The sequence below is a fragment of the Ostrinia furnacalis genome, unplaced genomic scaffold (genome assembly GCF_004193835.3).
Source record: "Ostrinia furnacalis isolate ACB-3 unplaced genomic scaffold, ASM419383v2 OfSCF7161, whole genome shotgun sequence".
NCBI classification, from domain to species: Eukaryota; Metazoa; Arthropoda; class Insecta; order Lepidoptera; family Crambidae; genus Ostrinia; species Ostrinia furnacalis.
The window spans coordinates 88-23,307 of NW_021137400.1; the positions used below are offsets into that span (position 1 = coordinate 88).

At 36.4% G+C, this 23,220-nt stretch overlaps 2 protein-coding genes across 2 annotated transcripts; one reads left to right on the forward strand and one right to left on the reverse strand.

Moving 5' to 3' along the window:
- The first annotated feature begins 290 nt into the window (after positions 1-290).
- Positions 291-13,165, forward strand: Serinc (serine incorporator TMS1). The gene is made up of 9 exons (XM_028319292.1): positions 291-485; positions 6,415-6,579; positions 7,132-7,232; positions 7,334-7,429; positions 7,721-7,899; positions 8,778-8,893; positions 10,275-10,493; positions 12,288-12,423; positions 12,972-13,165. The coding sequence occupies exons 1-9, from the start codon at positions 450-452 to the stop codon at positions 13,148-13,150; spliced, it is 1,227 nt and encodes a 408-aa protein (XP_028175093.1). The 5' UTR covers positions 291-449; the 3' UTR covers positions 13,151-13,165.
- A 193-nt stretch (positions 13,166-13,358) lies between these two features.
- Positions 13,359-23,160, reverse strand: LOC114363520 (isocitrate dehydrogenase [NADP] cytoplasmic). The gene is made up of 9 exons (XM_028319258.1): positions 22,985-23,160; positions 22,273-22,388; positions 18,308-18,452; positions 16,954-17,153; positions 16,332-16,466; positions 15,764-15,867; positions 15,413-15,563; positions 14,388-14,665; positions 13,359-13,374 (listed from the first exon to the last, which is right to left on the reverse strand). The coding sequence occupies exons 1-9, from the start codon at positions 23,052-23,054 to the stop codon at positions 13,359-13,361; spliced, it is 1,215 nt and encodes a 404-aa protein (XP_028175059.1). The 5' UTR covers positions 23,055-23,160.
- Positions 23,161-23,220: the final 60 nt, after the last annotated feature.

The window sequence follows — 23,220 nt, forward strand, 5'->3', positions numbered from 1 at the left end:
TCGTCCCCGCGCCGGGCGGTCAGTGAACTTTTTTAGTAATTTGGCCATAACTTCGTCAATTTTTGTCGTAGAACAAAAATTTTTGGACTGTGTATTAAGGATTTCTTAGCCCTATAAATCTGCATTCACAGCTAAAAATCGAAATGATCCTCATTGGAACTATTAACCGAGTATCGATAGAAGCGCCCTCCTGTCAATTTCACAAAACTGTGAACTGGAACAGTTCAGTGTTGGATTTATAATAAATAATTATATTATCTTTGCTACTTATGTCAAAACTGACAATCACGCTTAGTGACAGTGACAGGTATTGTTTGGATTTGGGAATGTGTGAGTGAGTAATCAAGTTTCGTGAATTTATTTGCGAATCTTATTGATTTTTCTTATTTTCTCTTGAAATCGCAAGTGTTGTAAAGATTCAGTCAGTGTACAATTAGTCGTGGTCAACGATGGGTGCAGCATTGGGTCTTTGTTCAGCAGCTCAGGTACGTACCCACATAATGGTTTTTCTGGTTTACTTTTACAAAACAGCACCTACCTATCAGTACACAAAGACTTTCTTGTGGTTTTCTAAATCTAGATCAACAATCAAGTGATATCCTTTTAGTACTATTTGATAAGAAAAAACGTTCTAATTCAATTATAGCTCAGCCATGCTACTGCAAGGAATAATACAATTCTGATAACATTACGACCTTACACAACGAACCAGCCATTGCCACGGAAATTAAACAATTCAATTAATAAAATACTAACAATTACGAAAAGCTCCACAAAAGGAAGCTAAAAAGTGCTGGAGGCATCTATCATGTACCAACCATGTACTACCTACCTATGAAAATCTTGTATTTATATAATGTATTCCTGTAGAAGGTCACTTTATGTATATCCTAAAATGTCTTCCAGAAGCATATTATTTTGAAAGTACTAAAATTAAATATATTTCCTTTGTTGTAATGTAATTTTCAAAAACGTCTCATCTCATTGTGTATTGAGTGCTTTTGGTTTACTTTTGTTATCTCTGCTTTACAACGGCTATTACTAGTTACAGTACTAACACATCAAACAATCATCTGAAAAGCCTTTTAGTATAGTGTTCATTTTATTATGTTTGTAGGACTTTATATTCTCTCAAAGCAACAATATAAATACCCAATTAGGGACTAATTTTATCTATAACTACATTTATGTCATAGATAGATTTTTTTCCCTTTTTTCTACTAGGCACTCTGGGCACATGTTCAGAGCCCCGCAATCCAAGAAAAATGTCTGCCCTAAAAATATTAAAAGTAAATTGTGAATAACAGACTAACAGTCGTGCATAAATTGATGAAAAGACAAGTTACAGCTAGATTAATTTTTTTAGTAAAAAGGACTCCTTAATCCTACTCCTTAATGCCCAAGCCACTCATAGTTAAAGTTGGCTAATGGAGAATGATTCATAGTAAAACCCATCTTTTTTCCTTAAATTAGTGATTGCATCATCAGTCTTCATTCAACACTTGTGTTTCCGCATTATAATCGGTAAAGAGCACTAGTTACAGATAAGTAAAGAAAATTAAGTCCTACATCTCGTTTAAATTTTTTTTGTCAAAACTTTGAAAATGGCAAGAAACCATGTTGCCAAACATAGACTGTAATAGTAAAATTAGGAAACTTTTTGACTTGCCTAAATTGCTAACATATCCTTGTCAAAGTGATAAATAGTTAATGCATATTTAACAGATAATAGGACTACAAAGTATGACCTTGGTCTAATAGTCATTTAGCATGGTGTGTTTTTTATTTTAGATTCAGTCATGTCTAGTCTACTTCCTTTATTTGAGAAAATTGATAAGTAGGTATGCTTAAAGACTTAATGTATGTGTTATAGTCAAACCTCGAAGTTCCGGCACTCCTAGGTTTGACTAGTCAATCCTCAGGTCTGACTAGAAGTCTTAGTCAAAGCCCAAACATTTCGGCCTTTGACTAAATAATGTTAGTCAAACCTAGGAGTAACTAATTTGGTAAGGCAAAGGTCGAAACTCAATTTCATGAAATCGGGGTTTGACTAGTCAAACCTCAATTAAGACTTTAAACTAAACTATACTTAATTCTGATCTCGAACTTATTGTAAAGGCGTTACGACGGTCGGTTTTGACGCTCTTTAGGTGAAGGTACGAGTAACTAAACTTATACAATACTAAGATTGTTTGTCAGTGTTTCTAGATCGATTTTGATTAATTACTAATTTTTAGGGTTCTGTTACCTTAAAGGATAAAGAGTTTAGACCCTATTATTATGACTTCGCTAAATGTTTTCTGTCACCAGGCTTGTATCTCATGAATCATTTACTTTAAAAATAAATAATTCAATAAAATACTTAAATATTTAAGGGGGGCTCCCAAACAGCAAACGTGACTTGTTGTAGTTTTCTACTTGATATTAAAACGTAAACAGGTGAACCCTGGAATATTCACATAATATTAAGTTGCATATCTATTTTATAAATAAATCAAATCATAAAATTAAAATAAAATAATTATTTAAGGGAGGCTCCCATACAACAACAGAGTCGTATGGCACCCTTCGTGAGCGAATCCGGCTTGCACTTGGCCGGTTTCTATTTGCCGTCTACTTTTGACCGAGTCTGCCAGTCGTTTCTAGGATTGACTAGGCAAAGCCCGAAACAGATTATTTTATTTTCGACGTTTGACTGAACCGTTTAGGCACTTCTAGGTTTGAATTAGTCAAAGGCCGAAATAAGAATTCACTTCGGGGTTTGCCTGAAGGCCTTACTCAAACCTAGGATAGACCAGTCATTCCGCGAAGAGACTGCATTTCGACCTTTGACTATGACATATGGACTGTATAAATAATTTATTTTCATTGATAAGAATATTTTAAATAAAACCACCGAATAGAGACATTAAATATTACTTTATTCACTACAGCAACAAATTATTTTGTTATGTGTACATAATTATTTTGTTAATTTAATGCATGAACTCTGCAAGAGCTCAATAATGAAGACTACACATACCTAGGGCCTACCCAATACACCCTACGAAGTCCACCGGAGCCTAGTAACTAACTTGGACTTATTGTCATAACTTGGACATTAGTCTGCAGCTCCATCTCAGGATCACCTCTCTGAGTCGTTTATCCTCCTCCTATCAGATCTTTAGTCTCCTGCAGGAGCACAACCCTCTAATTCACCAGAGCAAATAGAGGATTTGGCCTCCCTACATAGGTCGTTTGTATAGATGTTACGGTTAATGTGATAAATTGAAAATTATTAATAATAACCGGTTATTATGAATAATTACCGACAGTCGCGGTAAAAGTGATAAATTAATCACATNTTAAGATAATTTAATCAAATTCTTACGCCAATCGAAAGATATGCATCAAATTAGCTTATTTCAATCATAAAAATATAACTTGACATGTCATTTTCGCGTACTTTTCAGGGGAGCGATTTTAAAGTTTAGAGTTCTCTGGTAAATCGGAATTAATGATAATTGATATTTTTATGATTGAAATAAGCTAATTTGATGCATATCTTTCGATTGGCGTAAGAATTTGATTAAATTATCTTCTTAATCTATTAAAAAAAAAAGACTTGTCAAGTTGTGTACCGACGACTTGTCAAGTTATTCACCAAAGAAAATCAAATATTTAAAGTATAAAAATTGGATTTAAGTTAATTATTTGGAATTAAGTTTAAGTAAAAAAACAAAACATAAAAATAGAACATATTTTTATCACTTTTGCAATGAAATAGTAACAAATTTATTAGAAAAATCAAATATAATCGCAGATTATGATCGCTTTTGATCAGATAATTGTACGTTTGCTTAAAATTAAAAAAAGACAAATAAAAGAACAAAAGCCATGCTTCATAACAAGCACAATTAATTTTAATTATTTTAAGCTTACCATTAACCTTAAAATAATTAAAATTAACTGGATATATTTTTGCGTAAGGTCGACACGCCCTTTCGCGTCCATCGTCCAGTTCACGTCCAAATGACGGATCAATCTAGAACGAAAGCTATTGCTATGGTTCCCTGAATGTATGACAGGTAAACCCACATTAAAAAAAACGTATAGCATGCTACCGTTTTTGCCAAAAATAAATCCCACGTGAGCAGGTGCGCGTTTTAAGGTAAGTTTTTAATATATTTAGGTCTAGTTTGGGATTTACAGCAGTCTCTAAGCCTTAACCATGAACCATACAATACGGATAATGATATCGGTGATTGTACTTTATTAAATGACACTTAAAATAAGGTGGATGCGAATTTACTACAATGCAATTTCCACTTTGCGTCAGAAGTGATCGCGGTCTGGTCTAACTGGGTCAAAGATATTAAAATATACAAAACAATGCATGTTTTATATCATTTAAAACGATATTTACATGAAGTATCGAACACAAAGATTTTTTTCAGTACTTAGGCCTTTTCCTGGACGCTAATACACCCTCCAAATATAGCTTACCCTTTGTGATAGCCAATTTGTGTCCACATTATCACGACTATTTTCTAAATACAGACGTTGTAAATAATGTTAAAAAGCAAACTGTGCCTAGAGAGGAGACCATAATATTGCAAATTGAGCCATGCTATTGAAATTTCAAAAAATGTAATAAACTAAAATATATGTATGTTTATAATTATTAAGTGTGATACCTAAATATTTTGAATACCAATTAGTAAGATTTTATTTATATTTTTTTATTTAAATGCTGTTATTAATTATTAGTGATTTTGAATGCATTTTTTCTATATTTCATTAATATTACAAAGATAATATTAAAACTTCTAATGGTTTAGAGCAAGTTTAATACTATACTTATAAAGACTAAAGGGAGCATAATGACAACAATTTTTCGTTCAAAATGATTACGAAAAATTTTAGGGTGGGTGTACCAGTAACAAACCGAATAAGCGACATTTTAAAAGTAATTTTGATATTGCGAGTCAATTATTACAACAATCATTGCAAAAAAAAGAATTCACTACTCCTTATCTATCATAGAATCAAGTAGCTTATTCAAATTTTCTTAATAGCTGTAAGTTTTATTTTTATTTAACAATCAATGTGGAAAGTCGCAATGTGCCTAAGGTTGACCAGTCGTGTTTGTCGCTTTTATTTATGACTAATGATTGGTAGAAGTACGGCAGTGCTTCCAAACGTAACAAAAGTGGCGGGAAATTGGACAGATTGTTAATATTTAGATGTGAAATTAGAAATGGTGTACTACTCGTACTGGTTCCTGGTGTGGGACTGGTGCACCCACCCTATATTATTTTTATTCCTCAAATCTACCAACTCACTAAATGGACGAGATCTGGCGTATCGACCCTACTTACTTTTACCTCATCATTATTCCTAAATAATGTCATTGAAGTCAAATAGACTATAATAATTATCCGGAACTTAAAATTGACCTAAAAGTTTATTATTAGATTTTTTACTTAAATTCTGTTGTCAAACGAAATATCTGTACCCCCAGTGAAAAGGGAGTTAAGTCGAAAATGGTGATTTTTGGGAAATCGCATTTGAAGTTAAAAAAAATCCTGCTTCGTCGCTATTAGAGATAACTGGATGAAATATTTTTTAGGTGAAAGGTAATATTAGATATGATTAGGCAGTGTGCCAGNTTCTTGCATAATATAACTTTTCCATGATGCCTATAACATAATGTTTTGATTTAAAGTGAAAAATAGGTTAAGGTGCGGCGGGGGGGGGCCCTTGGGCCCCCCTAAGCCGCCTATTTAGTTTTATACACACATAAATGACCTCATATTAATCACATTTACCAAATCATGCGGTAATTATTCATAATAACCGGCGATTATTCATAATTTTCACATTTATCACTTTGACCGTAACATAGATATAGATTGTTGCATCCACGAAGACGCGCCCCACCATTCTTCCGCTAATGTTTGAGGGCTATCGGTACACGCTAAATTATCCATAAGTGCACACGCACACTACAATTAATGTCGCTCGGGTTGCTCGGATCAAACTCCCCGCACCCCGCGCTTCCCTCGCCCCAGATATTGGTGGGGCGCATCTTCGTCATCTATAAACAGCATAATTAACTTTTTAAAAAATAAACCGACTTCAAATGCGTGAACACAAAAAAAAAACTAAAAATTGAAAATATTGGGTATAAAAAGTTCATCCCCAATTTTCCACCCTTGGGGGTTGGTTTTTCTATTATTAAATTTAAATGGGACCACCCTTGAGGTATTACCTATACGCAGAAAAAAGATTTGTTAAAATCGGTTCATAATTGGCGGAGTTATCGCGTAACAAACATAGAAAAAAAAAACATACGGGTCGAATTGAGAACCTCCTCCTTTTTTGAAGTCGGTTGAAAATTGACTGGCACCCAAACATCCGTTTGTATTCCAGCTGGCATGCTGCTGCGGAAGCACAGCTTGCTCGCTGTGCTGTGCAGCGTGCCCTTCGTGCACCAACTCCACGTCTTCAAGGTTGATGTACACGCTCATGCTACTGGTAGTGATGGTAGCGGCCTGTGTCACGCTCGCGCCGGGATTGCAGAACGAGCTACGGAAAGTGAGTATGTTAGGGTGGCAATTAATCAGGATTTTAGGCAGGTTTCTATCTATCAAGATTGTACAGTGACAAAGTGACCTTTGTCCAGCAGTGGACGTCATTTGGCTGAAAAGAAAGAAAGAAAGAAGTACAGTGACAACAGTTCCAACCACCCATTTACGGTCTTTCTATTGCTAGGAATAGCTATTTGATGAGAGCGTAATAAAATCGGAAATGGATAGCTGGAACTGTCTGTGGCTCACTACAACTGTAAAGAAAGAAAGAAACATTTATTGCCATGGACATCACAAAAGACAAAAGAGGTAAAATAAATAAAAAAAAGCAAATAAGACAGAGGTGACATAAAACATACAATGAGTGAGCAAGTAAACTAAGCAGTGCCACCCTGTCGCACAGCGATGCCCATCGCAATGTTTCAATCGCTGTACATCAAAACAAAGCTTTAAATCCTCATGCTTCCTTTACATGTACAAGCATGCAGCAGTACCAAGTGCTGCATACGATGTGCATAGTAGTAACTGAAACAGCTTCATTCATTTATTTTTATTTTAGGTACCATTTTGTGCTAATTCATCGACGGCGTCTAACTACGTAGTACCTGGAAGCTTAAAAGTGGATTGTGACCAAGCTGTTGGATATTTGGCTGTATACAGGTATTTATTATTTAAATTAAATTACTAAAATAATTCTTTATTTTGTATAGTATTACATAAATCGCAAACATTCGAATTAAAATCACTTAATTTATTTGCAGAATCTGTTTCGCAACATGTCTCTTCTTCGTTCTCATGGCGCTCATAATGATTGGTGTGAGATCATCCAAAGATCCTCGAGCTGGAATACAGAATGGGTAAGCCTGTTTTTGTTCTACTCTACAGCAACATAATGTTTTGTCCTATAATTTGTGCAGAAAATAAATACCAGCCGCCAGTTTCTTGCGCGCCGCAAGAAGCTTTTCTCGCGCCATTTTATCGATTGTACGCGATAAGTTCATACGTTTATTTTCTAAAATCACTGATAAGATTTTATCACGACGCTCATCCTAGCCCAGCTGTAGACTGTTCCTTTCCTATATGAACTATGTTGGGCTATATTATCATTATTAAATCGTAATAACAATTTTATTTCTATTGTCACCCAGGTTCTGGGGTATCAAATACCTTGTGGTGATTGGCGGGATAATAGGAGCATTTTTCATACCGGAGGGTCAATTCGCTTCCACGTGGATGGTTTTCGGCATGATCGGTGGCTTCTGTTACATAATCATCCAGCTCATTCTGATCGTTGACTTCGCTCACACCTGGGCTGAGAAGTGGGTTTGTAAGTATATTTTTTTTATTTTACTTTGAAGTTTTAATGAATAAAAGATTTGGTAATTTCGCTGAGCATCGACGTGTCAATATAGCAGGAATTTCTTAATTAGATAATTAGTCTAATGACAGCGACGGAACTAATTTATCCGTATGTCTTAGCGTTAGCACACATAATTTATGAGAGGATTGTTAAAATTTTGTTACAGCAAAGAATGAATGAAAAGTATTAAAATTCAAGGCTCTTATGCATTTATCGTGAGTAACGTTAAATATGTGTTATTACATGCAACTATTAAACGAGTTCTACAAGAGTAACAAATATGTATGTCACCGTAAAATTGTGAATTCCGTCAGATTATAATCTGACGTAGTTAAATTACAATCTAACCTAACCTAACCCACTGTTATATTATAAACTGACAGAGTTCACAATTTCACGTTGACATGTACACTGCTTACACCGTGTGGTTCCGACAGACTACAATAAGATCAGCTCCCACATTTCCCGTGGATATCGCGACTATGCGATCATCAGCCCTCCCCGGGAATTGTAGGCAGAGTCCTTCATTTAGAGAGAAATTGAGGATTCGGCCTCCATTTAGAAGCAAATTAAAGGATTCGGCCTACACTCCAAAGGTAGAACTGATGTATAGATATTCAAGAGTCATGCATCATGCTCCTATAGTGAAGACTAAGTGGTTTCATGATGATGATGATATGTAGTGGACGCTATTATCAGAGTAAATGTAAACGCCCGAGCGCGGTTTGTATGTGAGCGCGCCAATACGTATGCGGCGCGCGCTCACATACAAACCGCGCTCGGTGCGTTTCTATGAAGATGACCTACTCATTTATATTTACTCTGCTATTATGTTCTCCCTCCAGCCAACTATGAAGAGTCGCAGTCGCGCGGCTGGTACGCGGCGCTGCTGCTGGCCATGCTCACGTGCTTCGCGCTCGCGCTGACTGGCATCGTGCTTCTCTACGTCTTCTACACTAAGGTACTGTCCCAACACTAATGTACGGTACCACCAACACTAATGTACGGTCTCAACACAAATGCACTGTCCCAATACTATGATGTACTGTCCCAACACTAATGCACTGTCCCAATACTATGTACTGTCTCAACACTAATATACGATCCCAATTGCCTTAATCTTTATAGACACGAAGGCTTAATCTTTACGTTTCCATCATCATCATCATTTCAGCCATAGAACGTCCACTGCTGAACATAGGCCTCCTCCAATGATTTCCATGTTGATCGATTGGTAGCGGCCTGCGTCCAGCGCCTTCCTGCTACCTTTATGATGTCGTCGGTCCACCTTGTAGTTGGGCGTCCCACACTGAGTTTTCCTGGTGTAAAAAGGCGAGACCGAAGGCCAAGCGATTGTTCGAATTTCGAAAACCATCAAGGCTTAAAAGTAATGTATAAAAAAAGTACGGGCACTAGGAACCAACCTTGCGAGGTCGAAGCCCGAGCGCCGCGTAGGGTGTAGCCCGGAGCGGTCAGCGTCGCGGACCAAGTTTTATCAGCTAGAGACCAGCTAGGCTAGTTATTACAATGAGGGTTTTAGCGATTGAAAAATCCGCCAGATGGCGGGACGTGGATGTAGGGTCAGACTGCTGCGTGATTGGTGGATTTTGACATATCTGTCAATGTCATGCCAAAAATAACCAATCATGCAGCATTTGGACCTCGCGTCTACGTATTGCCATCTGGCGGATTTTTCAATCGCGAAAACCCTAATTAAGCATTAATGAATTAATCATTGTATTCTGTTTTATTGTAATTTATTTTGAATGCTGACATTTATTTTGAAAGAAACAATTAATTGAAATGTAATTTAATTTAATGTAATTTATTGATAACTGCTATTCTCAATATTTGCATGCTATGACTTATGGCTGGCTGACCAGCCCCCCTAGACAAAACGCACTTTTTGATCGAATCGAAAATCGAATCCGTCAAAACTCCATACAAAAAAAGGAGCTTTTCGACCACTTATCGACTAGTTTGCGATTATAATTTGCACTTTGTCTAGACCCACAGGCACTGACACTTTGAAACATGAAAATGTAAAAGACCTAGGGTAAACCGACAGTTAATGGGCGCTGCCAATCATTGGACAAAACGCTCTTTGAATGTCCATAAAGTGAATGAATACTTATTCCTTCAAATGCAATTTACAACTTAACGCCCTTTTAACTCCATCAGTCGGAATGTCTTAATTGTTGAAATAGAAATCCTATTTTTAATTCAATAAATAACTGTCCAATAACTCCCAAGTGTCCAATGGCTGGCAGTTAACCCTGTTTTATGCAAATAAATATATTTGATTTGATTTGTGTGATCATTATAACTGTGTCACTGTACAGTCGGACGGCTGCGGCCTGTCCAAGTTCTTCATCTCCATCAACCTGCTACTGGTGGTGGGCGCGAGCGCGGTGTCCATCCTGCCGGCGGTGCAGGAGCAGCAGCCGCGCTCGGGGCTGCTGCAGTCGGCCGTGGTGGCGCTGTACGTGGTCTACCTCACCTGGTCTGCGCTCGCGAACGCGCCGGCTGAGTGCAACGGTGTCAATAGCGGCAAAGATCAGGTATGTTGTTGGTTGTATTACTGGTTTTTGTTATTGTCCACACTGGGCAAACGGCGAGCTCGTGCGCCCAGTGTGGACGCACCATTAGACTTATGAGAAGGATATTTGTAGAGGACATAACTATTTTAGATTACATGTTTAATATGTTTGGGCCGTTTTCCCCCAAAGCGGGACGAGACGAAAGGAGCTTCTTCTTCTGAATATTATGAAAGTCACATTGTCTGTTCAATCGATCGTGTAATGTAAAATTTCAAACCATTTGGAGAAATAAGTCGTTATTCTGTGGTACATACATACAGGTTACAGTAATACAAAGTTGGTATCTTTTATATGTTAAAGGCATTTGAATAGTATGTATCAGCCTCGTCTGGGCTTTTTAAATGTAAATCTAGTAGTGTTCCCCTCAATGGCGTCAATTTAAGATAACAATGTAATTTTATTATCCATTCATCAGTGAAACATGAATAAAATTCAAAAGTGGTAAATATTTAATGCTTACGTAATTTCCTGTTGCCAAAATCAATGAAATATCTATTATATGTATGTAAGAAATGTATTGTCTTATTTGTTTAATATGTAAAATATATTACACACAAACATAACACGTAATTTTTTGAAAATGCATAACCAGGAAAAAATGCCGCAGTTTTGGGTACGTATGTGGTGTGAAACAACTTTTGTCTGTAAAATTTAGTCTTCCATTCATCTCACCAAGTCCTATATTATGCATTTGTCTAAGAATTGATAGTTTTAATAAATCTTTTACCATTTATTTTACTTTTCATCCAAATAATGCACTGAACACTGATACACATCTTTTATATTTACAAACCATCTGTACTATCGGCAACAGTGTTACCCATTGCCGGTAATGCCGTCTCGTTCTTTCGCAAAGAATCACCATTTGATGAAAGCGAGAGCAAAAACGGAAATGGATAGTTTTAACAGTGTGGCCGTGTGTACAAAAGTAGGTATGCAATGTTAGATTATTTCATTCAAAATTAATTTAGATAAAGTCCGGTCGCCTCACTCGTAATTATATTGCTGTCGTGCTCGCACACTCACTGCGGCCACCCGTCGCATAGTCGCGACAGATATAATTACGCGCGAGCGATAAGGATGGGTAGCTTGGGGTCTTTGGACGAAATTCTACGTGCTTGGCGACCGGACTTTAGATTGTTTTTTCTTTACTGTACGATACCTTCAACCAATTTATTCAGTCTTATTTATTCAGATTTTGCATACATTTTATTTTTCTACAATTGATATGTCATGTATTTTATAAGTATTATGATAAAGACCAACATAAAGACTTCGGAGAGAACTTTTCTACTTTAGATAGATTCTACTTTTTAGTCTAAAAGGGTCTTATTTTACCTTTACCTGGCATACTGACAGGCCACTATTTTGATTTACTCTAAGCGTAGTTTTTACTATATTATGTAGATTTTCCATACAATTATTTCGGAATGTGACCCCTCAATATACTTATCCATACTTAAATCTCTTTATTGTTAGGGCTCTTTCAGATTATCTTTCTCTCATGTGTATCATCTTGTTTATACGCATGTATCATGCGTCTTGAACAGTACTAAGTATCAAGAAAGTTCTAGAGAAGCATCAAAGGCGCGCGGGTGTGCCAAAGTAAACACATCAAACGAAAACGCATCAAACATTATCTGAAAGAGCCCTAACTTTCGTTTCGCGCCGCCACGACTTGATTTCAAAATGGCGGATAACCAAATGTCAAATCTATGTCAAAATTATTTTAAACCTTAACTCTTTTATCTACAGTCGTCTTTCGACAAGCAGCAAATGATCGGCCTGGCCATCTGGGTGTGCAGTATGCTGTACTCCAGTATGCGCACCGCCTCATCGTCCTCCAAGATCACAATGTCCGACCATATTCTCGCTAAGGAAGGAAATGGAGGTGATTACAATGTTTTTATTATGTTACGTGTCTGTTTTACACACAATCTACTCGCTTTCTAGTAGAGCCTGATTTTCTACTTATTATTTTGTTGTAGTTTAACGTAACTCTAAAATTGTCGAAAAAGTGTTTTTCACTTCAAGTTTTAATCTCAAACTTTATTATTTTTCGTAACTTATGTTGAAAATAATAAAATTCTCCATTAAAAATCAAGTGTCTAAAGTCTTCATGTCGAGTATAGCTTCGATAATTTACATTATTTACCTATCTACAGCATTTATTTATTGAACTCGAAGTCTCTACAAGAAAGCCAACACTGTTTCCTTGCTTTACAAATTGTATTCAATTGTTGTCACCAATCACGACGTGCTAACAAATCTCCTCTGAAACAAGAGAAGCACAATGTCTGATATCACGGAGACGGTATCATATCTATTATCTTTCCTGATTTCTGTACTTGATTTCCTTGTGTTTATTATATTTATTTTCGTGACACTAACTCGAATATTGTGCATTCCTTGCGGGCGAATCGCGCGGCGGCGGCTAAGGGCAAGGAGGGCTCATTGCTAACGAAGGTAACGCCTTGACTACATTAGCTTGCCCCACCTTGTATTGTCGCCATAAGTTGACAGTGTTAAGCCGGGTCTCCAGCGCGTGTTTTGCCCTACACAATCAACAAAGATGTCAAACATTCAACATTTTTGTAAGCAATTTCGTTGTGTGTTGAGATGTTTTTGTTGATTGTGTAGGGAAAAATATGCGCCTGGAGACCCTGCTTAATGTAGCTCTAACACTATCACTACCTCATGCTGCCATGGGATTCTGCTGTGTGGTAAATTATGAGTATTGTCATTTATTATCTGAAAAGGGTGCACTACTGACATTATTTGCCCAATGTCTAGTCTGTAGTCGCTCATTTTTATGCTGATAAATGTTTATGTCAGCTTATGTCTATGCAAGATAAGTGACAATATTTTTATGTTTAGCCTTTTCTGTTTGACTGGACTTTTACGTGTGTTTCGATGGTGATGGATTCTTCTGTAGTTATTAGAGTTTTAATTAACAATATCGCAATTCACAACATCAGAACGTAACTAGTTCGCTCTTCATGCAAAAGTCAGTGTCATAACTCTTTTTTTACACGTGAGATATAATCCTATGGTCCTTCGTAAAACAGTGTCATATTCTTGCTCATTTTAAGTTCTTTGACAGCGAATAAGGACGAATGAAATCAATATATTCATCCTTTGTCCTAAGCACGACCGGAGTAACGCATTCTTAAGTAAAATGAATGTTCAGATCAAGATCAACGTAATAACTAAACGTTTTATGAAGTGTTTATCACTAAAACTAGAAGATTACTAGCTATATTAGTGTTTAAATATGCCTAGTTATAGCTACTATAAATACCTTGAGTGATGATTAGAAAATATCTAAAATCTTTGGGAATTAAGTTTGATTAATCTCCATAACTTACTTGAATGTTTACTTGCTCGAGATAAAATCAAAAATATTTATTCAATTTTGACCAGGGCACTTATGAATGAACGTCAAAGATAAAAACCGGCCAAGTGCGAGTCGGGCTCGCGCACAAAGGGTTCCGTAGCAGCAAATATAATAAACTTATTATGTCAATTTAATCAACCTATCTCAAAAACTATAAGAGATACTTTGATCAAACCAAAAATCGTTGAAAGAGTTAATTAGCATGCATCACCTCTATTTTTTTTAGAATTTTATACCCCGTAGTTATAAAAATAGAGGGGGGGGGACATACTTTTTACGACTTTGAGAGCTGATATCTCAAAAACCGTTCACTTTAAGAAAAATGTTTTTTAGAAAACTTTATATCATTTTAAAAGACCTTTCCATTGATACCCCACACGGGTATGTACATCGAAAAAAAAAAAAAAAAAAAAAACGTTATATTCGAGATGTTTTGTCTCGGAAAAAGGTGGCGGTACAACAAAATTGGTAGACAAGTACGTTTGCTGTTTCTGAACCTCACCTCTTCAAGAGAAAGCGCGAACCTCGCCAGTTCGGGCGTTCCGTCTAGCTTGGCGCGATGGATGAGCCCTCTTGTCCACGCGTAGATTGACGCCACCGGGTTGGTAGAGGTGGGCTTGCCTTGCTGGTGCATGCGGTAGTGCCGCGTCACGGTACCATGAGCGGCTTCAGACTCAACAGTCTTGCCATCAGGACACATCAGCACTGATGTCATCATGCCCAGAGAACCGTAACCCTGAAGATTGAGTTAAGCTTGAGATATTGTGATAAGGTAAAGCTACCTGCACTTAGCGATTTTGGAGGGAATTTTATATTTTTTCAAGAATCGTGTGCAATATTGATGATTACTGAGTTCGAATACATACTTACATGCGACAACCCTATGGAATATGTAAGTGAATGACATATTCATACAATATCTAAATTAGCTAAGTGCATAATTTTGAAAAACAGACGACAGGAAATAACGTACACGAACTGTGTCTTTAAAATAAAAGAATATTCTTTAATCCTAAGCTAAAAATAAAATGCAAAGAACAAAGTAAAAAAAGGTTACATACAATATTTGACCTAAGCGCAAGTGATAAGTATAAGCGGGATTTTTAATACCAGTTCAAGTGCTATTATTATCAGTTATACTTTATTGTCATTGTCATTGAGAATATGCGGTTTTAACTCGGTTACAGGCAGATAATTTTTATCGGAGAAAATGGTGTATTAACCTTTGAAGTGGCTTGACCCAGATCTATGTCAAGGCACCTTCAGTGCTTTATGCACATTCGCTGCCTGCTGCTGTCTTTCCTGAAGACTATAATCCGGGCCTTGTCAAGGCGATAGTGAATAGGCACTTACAGGACAGATATTAAGATATATACCATCCTAGACTGCGCCCCACTTACAGGTGCGATTGTGGTCAAATATCTGCCTTGTTATGCATAAAAAATACGGGGTCCTAGTGTGTTCAGGGGTTAAGGTCAGATACCTGAGCGACGATGTCTGACTGCACATCTCCGTCGTAGTTCTTGCAAGCCCACACAAAGCCGCCTGAGCTTTTGATCGCTTGAGCCACCATATCGTCGATCAGACGGTGCTCGTACCAAATCTTTGCATCTTCAAACTGTTTCTTGTAGTCACTGAAAAAGTAAAATTATGTCAATACCTTTGTAGCAGATTTGCCAACTCATTTTCTATTATGCAGCAGACAGCACCAAGAAGCTAAATACTGCGGCGTCTTATTGCAATATTTTACAACAAAACTATAGTATAATGTGCTGTCTACAGTTAATAATAAAACAATGAGAAAAAACATTAAAAAAAACGTTTAAAAATATACCTCTGATAAATTTCTTCGAAGATATCCTTGAAGCGGCCGTCGTAACGTTTCAGAATGGTGTTTTTTGTAGATAAATAAAGAGGCCATTTCTTTTGTAACGCCACCTGAACAAATTGAAAGAATGGTAAAAAGAACAATAACACATACTTATTCAAGGTTGTAATTAAATGCTGTAAACTTGTACATAAAATATTATTACTTTGATATTAATGAGGTTTAACTTATTCGTGATATTATTTTCTTCGCAATATAATAGATAAAGTATCAATTTAGATTTTAATCACGTGCCGCTTATTATTTTTAAACTTTCTGCCAGGTAGGAGGTATATTATCACTTCACTATCGCTCTGAATCAAGAAACAATAACCCATTACTCCAAACGGATAGTACAAGATGAAACAGCGCCAAAAACAATAGCACTCGCTTTTTAGGAACACGATGTAACGACAATGTTAATGACACGATATGAATTATTAATGAACACAATTTTCCTGTATCACAACTTCACAAGAAAATATACATGACATCAGACAGTTATTATTATGAATGAATGAAATATAATTTTCACCTGGAAACTAGAATGGGCGAAGCTTCTGATGGACTCGTCGATGTTGTACATTCCCAACGCTACGCCAGGGGTTTTGAAGTCGTATAGCAGGGTCTTGGTGACTTTTCCGTCATTTGTTGTGTAAACTAATTCCACCTGTAAAGGAAGTCAACGTTTTTCATGAAGTTTTATGTATTTATTTATTGTTAAAGATTTACCAACGACATAATATCAATTTACATGCATCATTACATTATTAGAAAGCTAGAATCTAAAAGATATGCCTTTACATGTAAATACAGCATTCAAAGAAATAAGTTCTGCTAAAATATTAAGTGCAGTTGATATGCTAAAATTTTTCTGTTCTAATTTCCCCTAACTGATTTGTCGATTTTTTCTGGATGCGGACAAGACAGGACTGTTCGTTGCGCAAATCCTTGGAGAAGACCTTTATCCAACACTGGAAGTCCTTTAGATGAAACGGATACTCTTAGCCATAAGCTCTCTATGAGAGTCTGGTTGCGACCATTCCTATTTCGGCACCAGTCGCAGGATGCTCTTGCACAGGATCGGCTCGCTACACGGTGCCACCAAGGATATTCTGGATGGTTACGTTCGAACTCAGCCACATCTGTCTCCTTACCTTCCCTGGTTGCGGAACCACGAAGTCCTGCGCTTTGTACTGGTCGCCGTGCGCGTGGCGGCCGATGACGATGGGCTGCGTCCAGCCCGGCACCAGCCGCGGGATGCTCTTGCACAGGATCGGCTCGCGGAACACGGTGCCCCCGAGAATGTTCCGGATTGTTCCATTTGGACTCAGCCACATCTTTTTCAGTTTGAACTCTATAATATAATCAATCATTTTATGCTTTAAAATCACGCCGTTCTCTTGATTGTTTTAGATCTCCCTCCTCCTAATAATATTTGCAAGGTTTGGTAAACTTTTGCAGCTCTACGGTTACTTTTGATATGCGAGTTTTTATGTGAGTAAGTAGTTTGAATGAATATTGTGTAAGTATTCATATCTATAACATGGGCTAGTTATAGGCTCATTTATTATTGACAGATTAATTATTATTAAAGTCTATTTTTGAAGCTCAGGCTGCAGGGAAAACAAAATTGGTTTATAAGTTGTTTAAAACAATGTTCTCGTGTATTCAACTCGTAGATAACGTAAGCTTTGCTGTTTGGAATGTTAATGGGGCATTATTTTAAACACTTTTTAAACAGTAGATAACATTAACGTAAACGCCACGTTACCTCAAAGAATTTGCAAACAAGATATCGTACCGGTTCTTGACGTTCTCGTTCATTTGCTTGTTATGTAACCTGCCATTTTAATGCAAGGTCGAATGAAATAAAAATAATAATATGAATAAGTACTAACGCGTTATTCAAAAGGCGTAGAGTGGCAAAAATAAATTATTAAGTAGTTAGGTACTAGGTTTTGCCTCCGTCCGCATAAAATTTGACAAAAAAGAAGCGGATATAAGCAAGTAAAACAAAGTTTACTTTTTTTAAAGACATACATTAAAATGTGTGAGTCCGCGATCGCGCCGAAATCAAGAAGATACGTGGAGGTGACATAAATTTTTAGTGATAACCTAAGTATGTATGTAAAATTATACTAAGTAGGTACTGCTTCAAACAGAAAAGTTGGTTACCAACTTTAATTTTGAAACAATGTTGTGTTTTTGTGTCTGCAATAATCCTATTGGAATACAAAAAACTGGCGAGTGTGTGGCGACCACGAACCAGAAGGCAACCTCGCTCGGTGAACCAGCGACCGTGAATGTTGTGGGAGATGCCTGGATGCATAAAAATTAAAATTCATAAAATTCATTTATTTTTGCAAATAGGCTTTTAAAAGGCACTTTTACTGGCAGGCAGGCAGGCAGCGCAGAATCGGTTGTGGAAATCCTTAGGGGATGCCGTTATCCAGCTGTGCACATCAGACACGATGGACTGACGACCGTGAAGGTTATAACCCAACATACCCTCAACTCTCTGCTCGTCGGGGGTGATGGTGGCGCACTTGATGCCCACATTGTGCTTCAGTACAGCATTTGCTGCGTCGATGGTGACCTGATCATTGGTAGCGTCTCGATGAGGTAGCCCCAAGTCGTAGTATTCACAGTCCAACTGGGTAATAAAAAATATTAATCAATGAGTAAATGGATTTACAAGTAGCGCCGCCCTTAAAGCAAAGAAAACATACTTATTTCGCATGACGTGCGTGTACCAAAATTATAGTGTAGACTGTAGGTACACTGGACTAGACTGCTAACAATGATATTATATAAAAATATCATTGACTGCTAACGTGTAAACTGTTTGAAGGATCATATATTTTCTAAACTGCTATCAATATAACAATGTAGCCGACTAAAGAAGGAAGTGTAATACATGGCATGACACATGACATGTTCACATCCAGTTACACGCGTCTTCTGTCGGTTAAATTGTTCGGTTGTTTTAATTGTGTGCAAAACACCACTCCTCTCTGTCATAAAAATTCGATCATTTCGTGTCATTTCATGATTTGGATTTCGTATTTTTTAGATTTTTATTTAAATACGAAATGAGTTCTTCTGGTACCTACACGTACTACATGAATATCACGTGATGTTTTTGAGTTCATAGAACAAGTTTTAATTGAACCTAACAAGCGGTTCAATTGGCTTGGGCTTGACAGTGCGATCGGGGAATGTTTTCAATTACTTATCTCGTTTAAATTGCAGAAAATTCGTTGATAACGTTTACTATAATATTCGATGCAATAGATAATGAATGATATTATAAAATTTTCAGATTAATAGAGTAAACCGAACTGCCGACAAAGGACTGTCGTTAGTAGCGCTATAGCGGTCATAAAGATATTATAATTGATTACTACTTATTCTATGAAGAAGAAACAATATTTAACGTTGCAATAATGCCAGTCAGTTACAAACATTGACAAAGTCGGTATTCGATACTGTTGTTGCAGTTTGCCGTATTTCATAAGTTTTCAGAGTATTGTGATACTATCTTTAAGCCAAATAAGTAAAATATAATTAAAAAGATATCGAATCTTATATTTTAAGTTCATCAATCGTTGATTTCGTGTAAACTTGATAATATTGGCACCAAACCGCAGAGGGAACCTAACACATCCGTTCGTGCTGCGGCCATCCAACCTTATCGTGCGGTTAATATTAATAATTTATGCTTTCATACGACAGATAAGACTTAACTTCTTGTGAATTTTTATTATTATTTACCTAGTGAGATAAGACTTATTAATCACTGCAATAAAACTTTTTCAGGTGCCTTCTGTTATGTAAGTTTGGAAACTTGCTTTTGGCATCGTCCACGCAAGTTTAGTTTTCTTACGTTTTAAGAATCTCCTATTTTTGTACAGATTTATAATTTAGAGGAGAAGCTTAACCAATGCAGTTAAGTAAGTTATAACTTCACCGTAACCGGTTTTCTTTTGTCTCATTTATCCTGGAAACATGTTGTCCTCAGAACAGTTTGCTACAACATTCTTCACTATTTTTAAAAATAAAGCTAAGATATCCACACCCATAGCGGGTCAATACATCCTCTGTCTCACGGTCACCCATCGCCATCGTTGAAAAATAACAACCGTCGAGTCATTGAACTTCATCACGTGCGCGGAATCACAAAATACAGATCGGGCGCCAGGACGTGTGGACATTTTATACCTACAATGGTAGGCGTGGTGTTTACATTATTTTAACAAGTTCTTTCTTGTTTTTGGAGAACGTACCAGAGCCGACAATATCAATAGATCCTCCAAATAAGATAATGATAAAACCTGTATTCAAAAATAGATAGTTTGGTAACTTAGTAACACGTTCGTGCGTTCGTTTCAGCCAAATGATGTCCACTGCTGGACAAAGGCATCTCCCAAGCATTTCCACAACGACCGGTCCGGCGCCGCCCGCATTCTGGCACCTCCTGCGACCTTCACCAGATCGTCGGTCCACTACACACTACGTCTTCCTTCCTTCTGCCCTAGCGGCCATCAGCTCTGTGAATTATCAAGTTATGTGCCCCGCCCACCGCCACTTGATTTTAGCAATTCTGCGGGCTATGTCGGTCTAGTAACACGTTATAATATCTTAATATTTAAACTTTCAGCCAGTTGGTTTGGTTCGTTGTTGCAGTCAGCATAAGTGAAACTTTTCGTTCGTTCTGAAGAGTTGTGACACAAACGATCGAATCGTCTCTCCAGACCTCTGCGTCGTGCCTGAGTAAAACTTATTTAAGCAAGAAGTAAGAACCAGCGGGACCGGTTTTGTTTCAAATGTAACATTACTGGAATGGTTTTTAAAAAAAGCCACTAGCCTGTCCCCGTTAAGCCTTAAGTTACATGGTTGGTTGAAGTTATTTATATCTTTGTATGGGCGGGCCTACTCTGAGAACAAGTTCCGCGAACTTCACTTCAAAATAAACCAAGCCTACATCTTTTTAAGTTAAAAATATATAGTGTATTTTAAAGTTTCTTTCAAGGGTCTCGAGAACCTGAAGATTACGAGAATACGACATTTCTAGCAAAATTAAATAATTAATGAACATGTTCAAGTGATAGAACTGAAATCCTATAATAGGTAGGTATATCTCCTCTATCTATGCAATTTAAAAAATACATTGGATGACTGGGTGAATAAGTTATCATCCTGGGACTAGTTCAAAATAATACGTGCACATGTATTTTGTAAGTAGGTAGGTATGCACATTTTCCACTGGTATAACATTGGCCTAGTAAATTATAGATAAGAGATGACATTACACAGTGATAACCTACAGTGATACATTTAGGTTCATAATCATAAACGTGATCATGTAAGTAGGTAGGTACCTATACATATTATTTGCATAGAGGATCATTTTTAAAGTACCAGCTATTAATTGTTATCTTTATTATTTGCTTTTATCAAGAAGCTAAATTTAATGCCAGCATTGCTTTTGGTAGAGCCCCACAAACTCGAGGCGACGAAATTAATAGAAAGCAACAAAATAAAAGAATTAATTTTATAAATGTACGGTCAACAGCACGTCAACGTAAACACTGTGGTATCTTACGTAGTTGCGATAGGGGCGACTTTGTAACGAAAATGTATAGCTTGATGTGCTGTCGACTGTACTAATTGTGCAAAAAGCCGTAAAATGGCGCTGCCTGCACATTAAATCGCGGTGTCAAATTTTATTATCAATGTCCTTGACCTCAGACTTGCATGTTCAATATTAATTAATATTTTTAAAGCACTTACGATTTTTATATTAAAATAATCTTAGTGTGGACAACATTAATAAATACTATACAATAAAATTATTAAACTATATTATACAATACATACCTAAGTGGGCATGTGTGGATGTACTCATTTTCATTTCAGCTAGTACAGTCATAGGGTTGCAGATAATTAAAGTCACAGTCCAATTTACTGGTCATTGCTCTGTATCTCGTTTCTAAAGTAGGTTGGTGTTATCATAGTGTAATGTGATCATCATTAAAACTATGGGCTTATAATGTAGTAGTGTTATATTGTTGTGAGATATTTACTACATTTGTTATTTGGTTGATGCATAAATATGCAGGCTATGAAAGATTTAGCTGTTCATTTTAAAGTACTAGCAACTTTAATGTAACTTATTTTAATAAAAATATTTAAAAAGAAATATAATTACAATTCAGTCATCAACATGTGCAAGCAACAGTATAATAATAACATAAATACTGCATAAGTAATATTAATTTTTATTTTTATTAAAAATTTCAGCTGTAGTCTAATGATGCTACGTGGATAGGAGTAATGTTTTCCTTAATTTGGGTACTAGACAATTAATTTCTACCGGTCCATACTTCCCATTACGTAACATACCAAAGAACATTGCAGATCTTTAAAACTTTTTCAACTTTAAATAACTTAAGCACCAATTTTTAGCTTACCTTGACATAGGGGAAGATGAGTTTCTCCTTGATTTTTTCCCAAATGATGCGAGTCATCTCATCACCATCCATCTCAACAACGGGTTTTGACGCCACCACCCTCTTTGCAGTGCCATCTAAAAGATGTATTAAAATTAATAAACTTCTTTAATACTACATAAACCAGTGGTCTTAATAAATAATCATAACAAATATAATAAGTAAATTAAAAGATATTGTTTCTAAAATGAGTTTTAAATTTTGTATATTACTTATCATGATTGTGAAAGGTATGGCACTTATACTATGTATATTTAAAAGACTGTAAACCCTTGAAAAGGAGGCTGAGGCAATAGTGACTGAGTTTCTTGTGCTGCTTCATATTTATTGTCTCGAAGCAGTGGTTAATTCTGGGATGTGTAAAAGTGCCTATTAGCAAAAATAAACGAGTTTTATAATATAGGTCAACTATTAAGCAATGTAGAAAAAGAAGCTGTGAGTATTTGGAATATATTGTTATTTTATAAATGTAAGTAGGTAGGCATACAATATTGCCTACATAATTGCTACAAACTGGCCATAAAAAATAACCACTACTAAAAAAATATATTATGTGCATTACTGCATTTCGATATAAAAACTTTAATCAAAAAAGTTACAGATAACTGATAAATTAAACTTTCGTTTAAAATGTTACCTAACCAACAAAAAATACAATAAGAAAAATACTTACAATTACGGGAGCACTGTGCTGAAACATCAGACACATATTTAAACAATCTTTTGCTGTTCTTACTGGCCATTATGAAAAACTATTTGAATTTTCTTTATTGGCGTCGGTTTAACTAACTTTAGTCACATACACAACATTCACGGCGAGCACCGTATGTGTATGTGTCAGTATGTGATCAATGTGACACCCACTACCTAGAGTAGTGATGTGTAAGTTAACTAAATACTAGTCGACTA

What these genes read in the sequence shown, in the direction of transcription:
- Serinc (XM_028319292.1), top strand. Translation starts at nt 450, where the DNA reads ATGGGTGCAGCATTGGGTCTTTGTTCAGCAGCTCAG. An exon ending in GTCTTTGTTCAGCAGCTCAG is followed by an intron (nt 486 to 6,414) that starts GTACGTACCCAC and finishes TTTGTATTCCAG; the next exon opens with CTGGCATGCTGCTGCGGAAG. An exon ending in TCAATAGCGGCAAAGATCAG is followed by an intron (nt 10,494 to 12,287) that starts GTATGTTGTTGG and finishes TTTTATCTACAG; the next exon opens with TCGTCTTTCGACAAGCAGCA.
- LOC114363520 (XM_028319258.1), bottom strand. Translation starts at nt 23,054, where the DNA reads ATGGCCAGTAAGAACAGCAAAAGATTGTTTAAATATGTGTCTGATGTT. An exon ending in CGACGAGCAGAGAGTTGAGG is followed by an intron (nt 17,154 to 18,307) that starts GTATGTTGGGTT and finishes ATTATATTATAG; the next exon opens with AGTTCAAACTGAAAAAGATG. An exon ending in AGTCAGACATCGTCGCTCAG is followed by an intron (nt 14,666 to 15,412) that starts GTATCTGACCTT and finishes CTCAATCTTCAG; the next exon opens with GGTTACGGTTCTCTGGGCAT.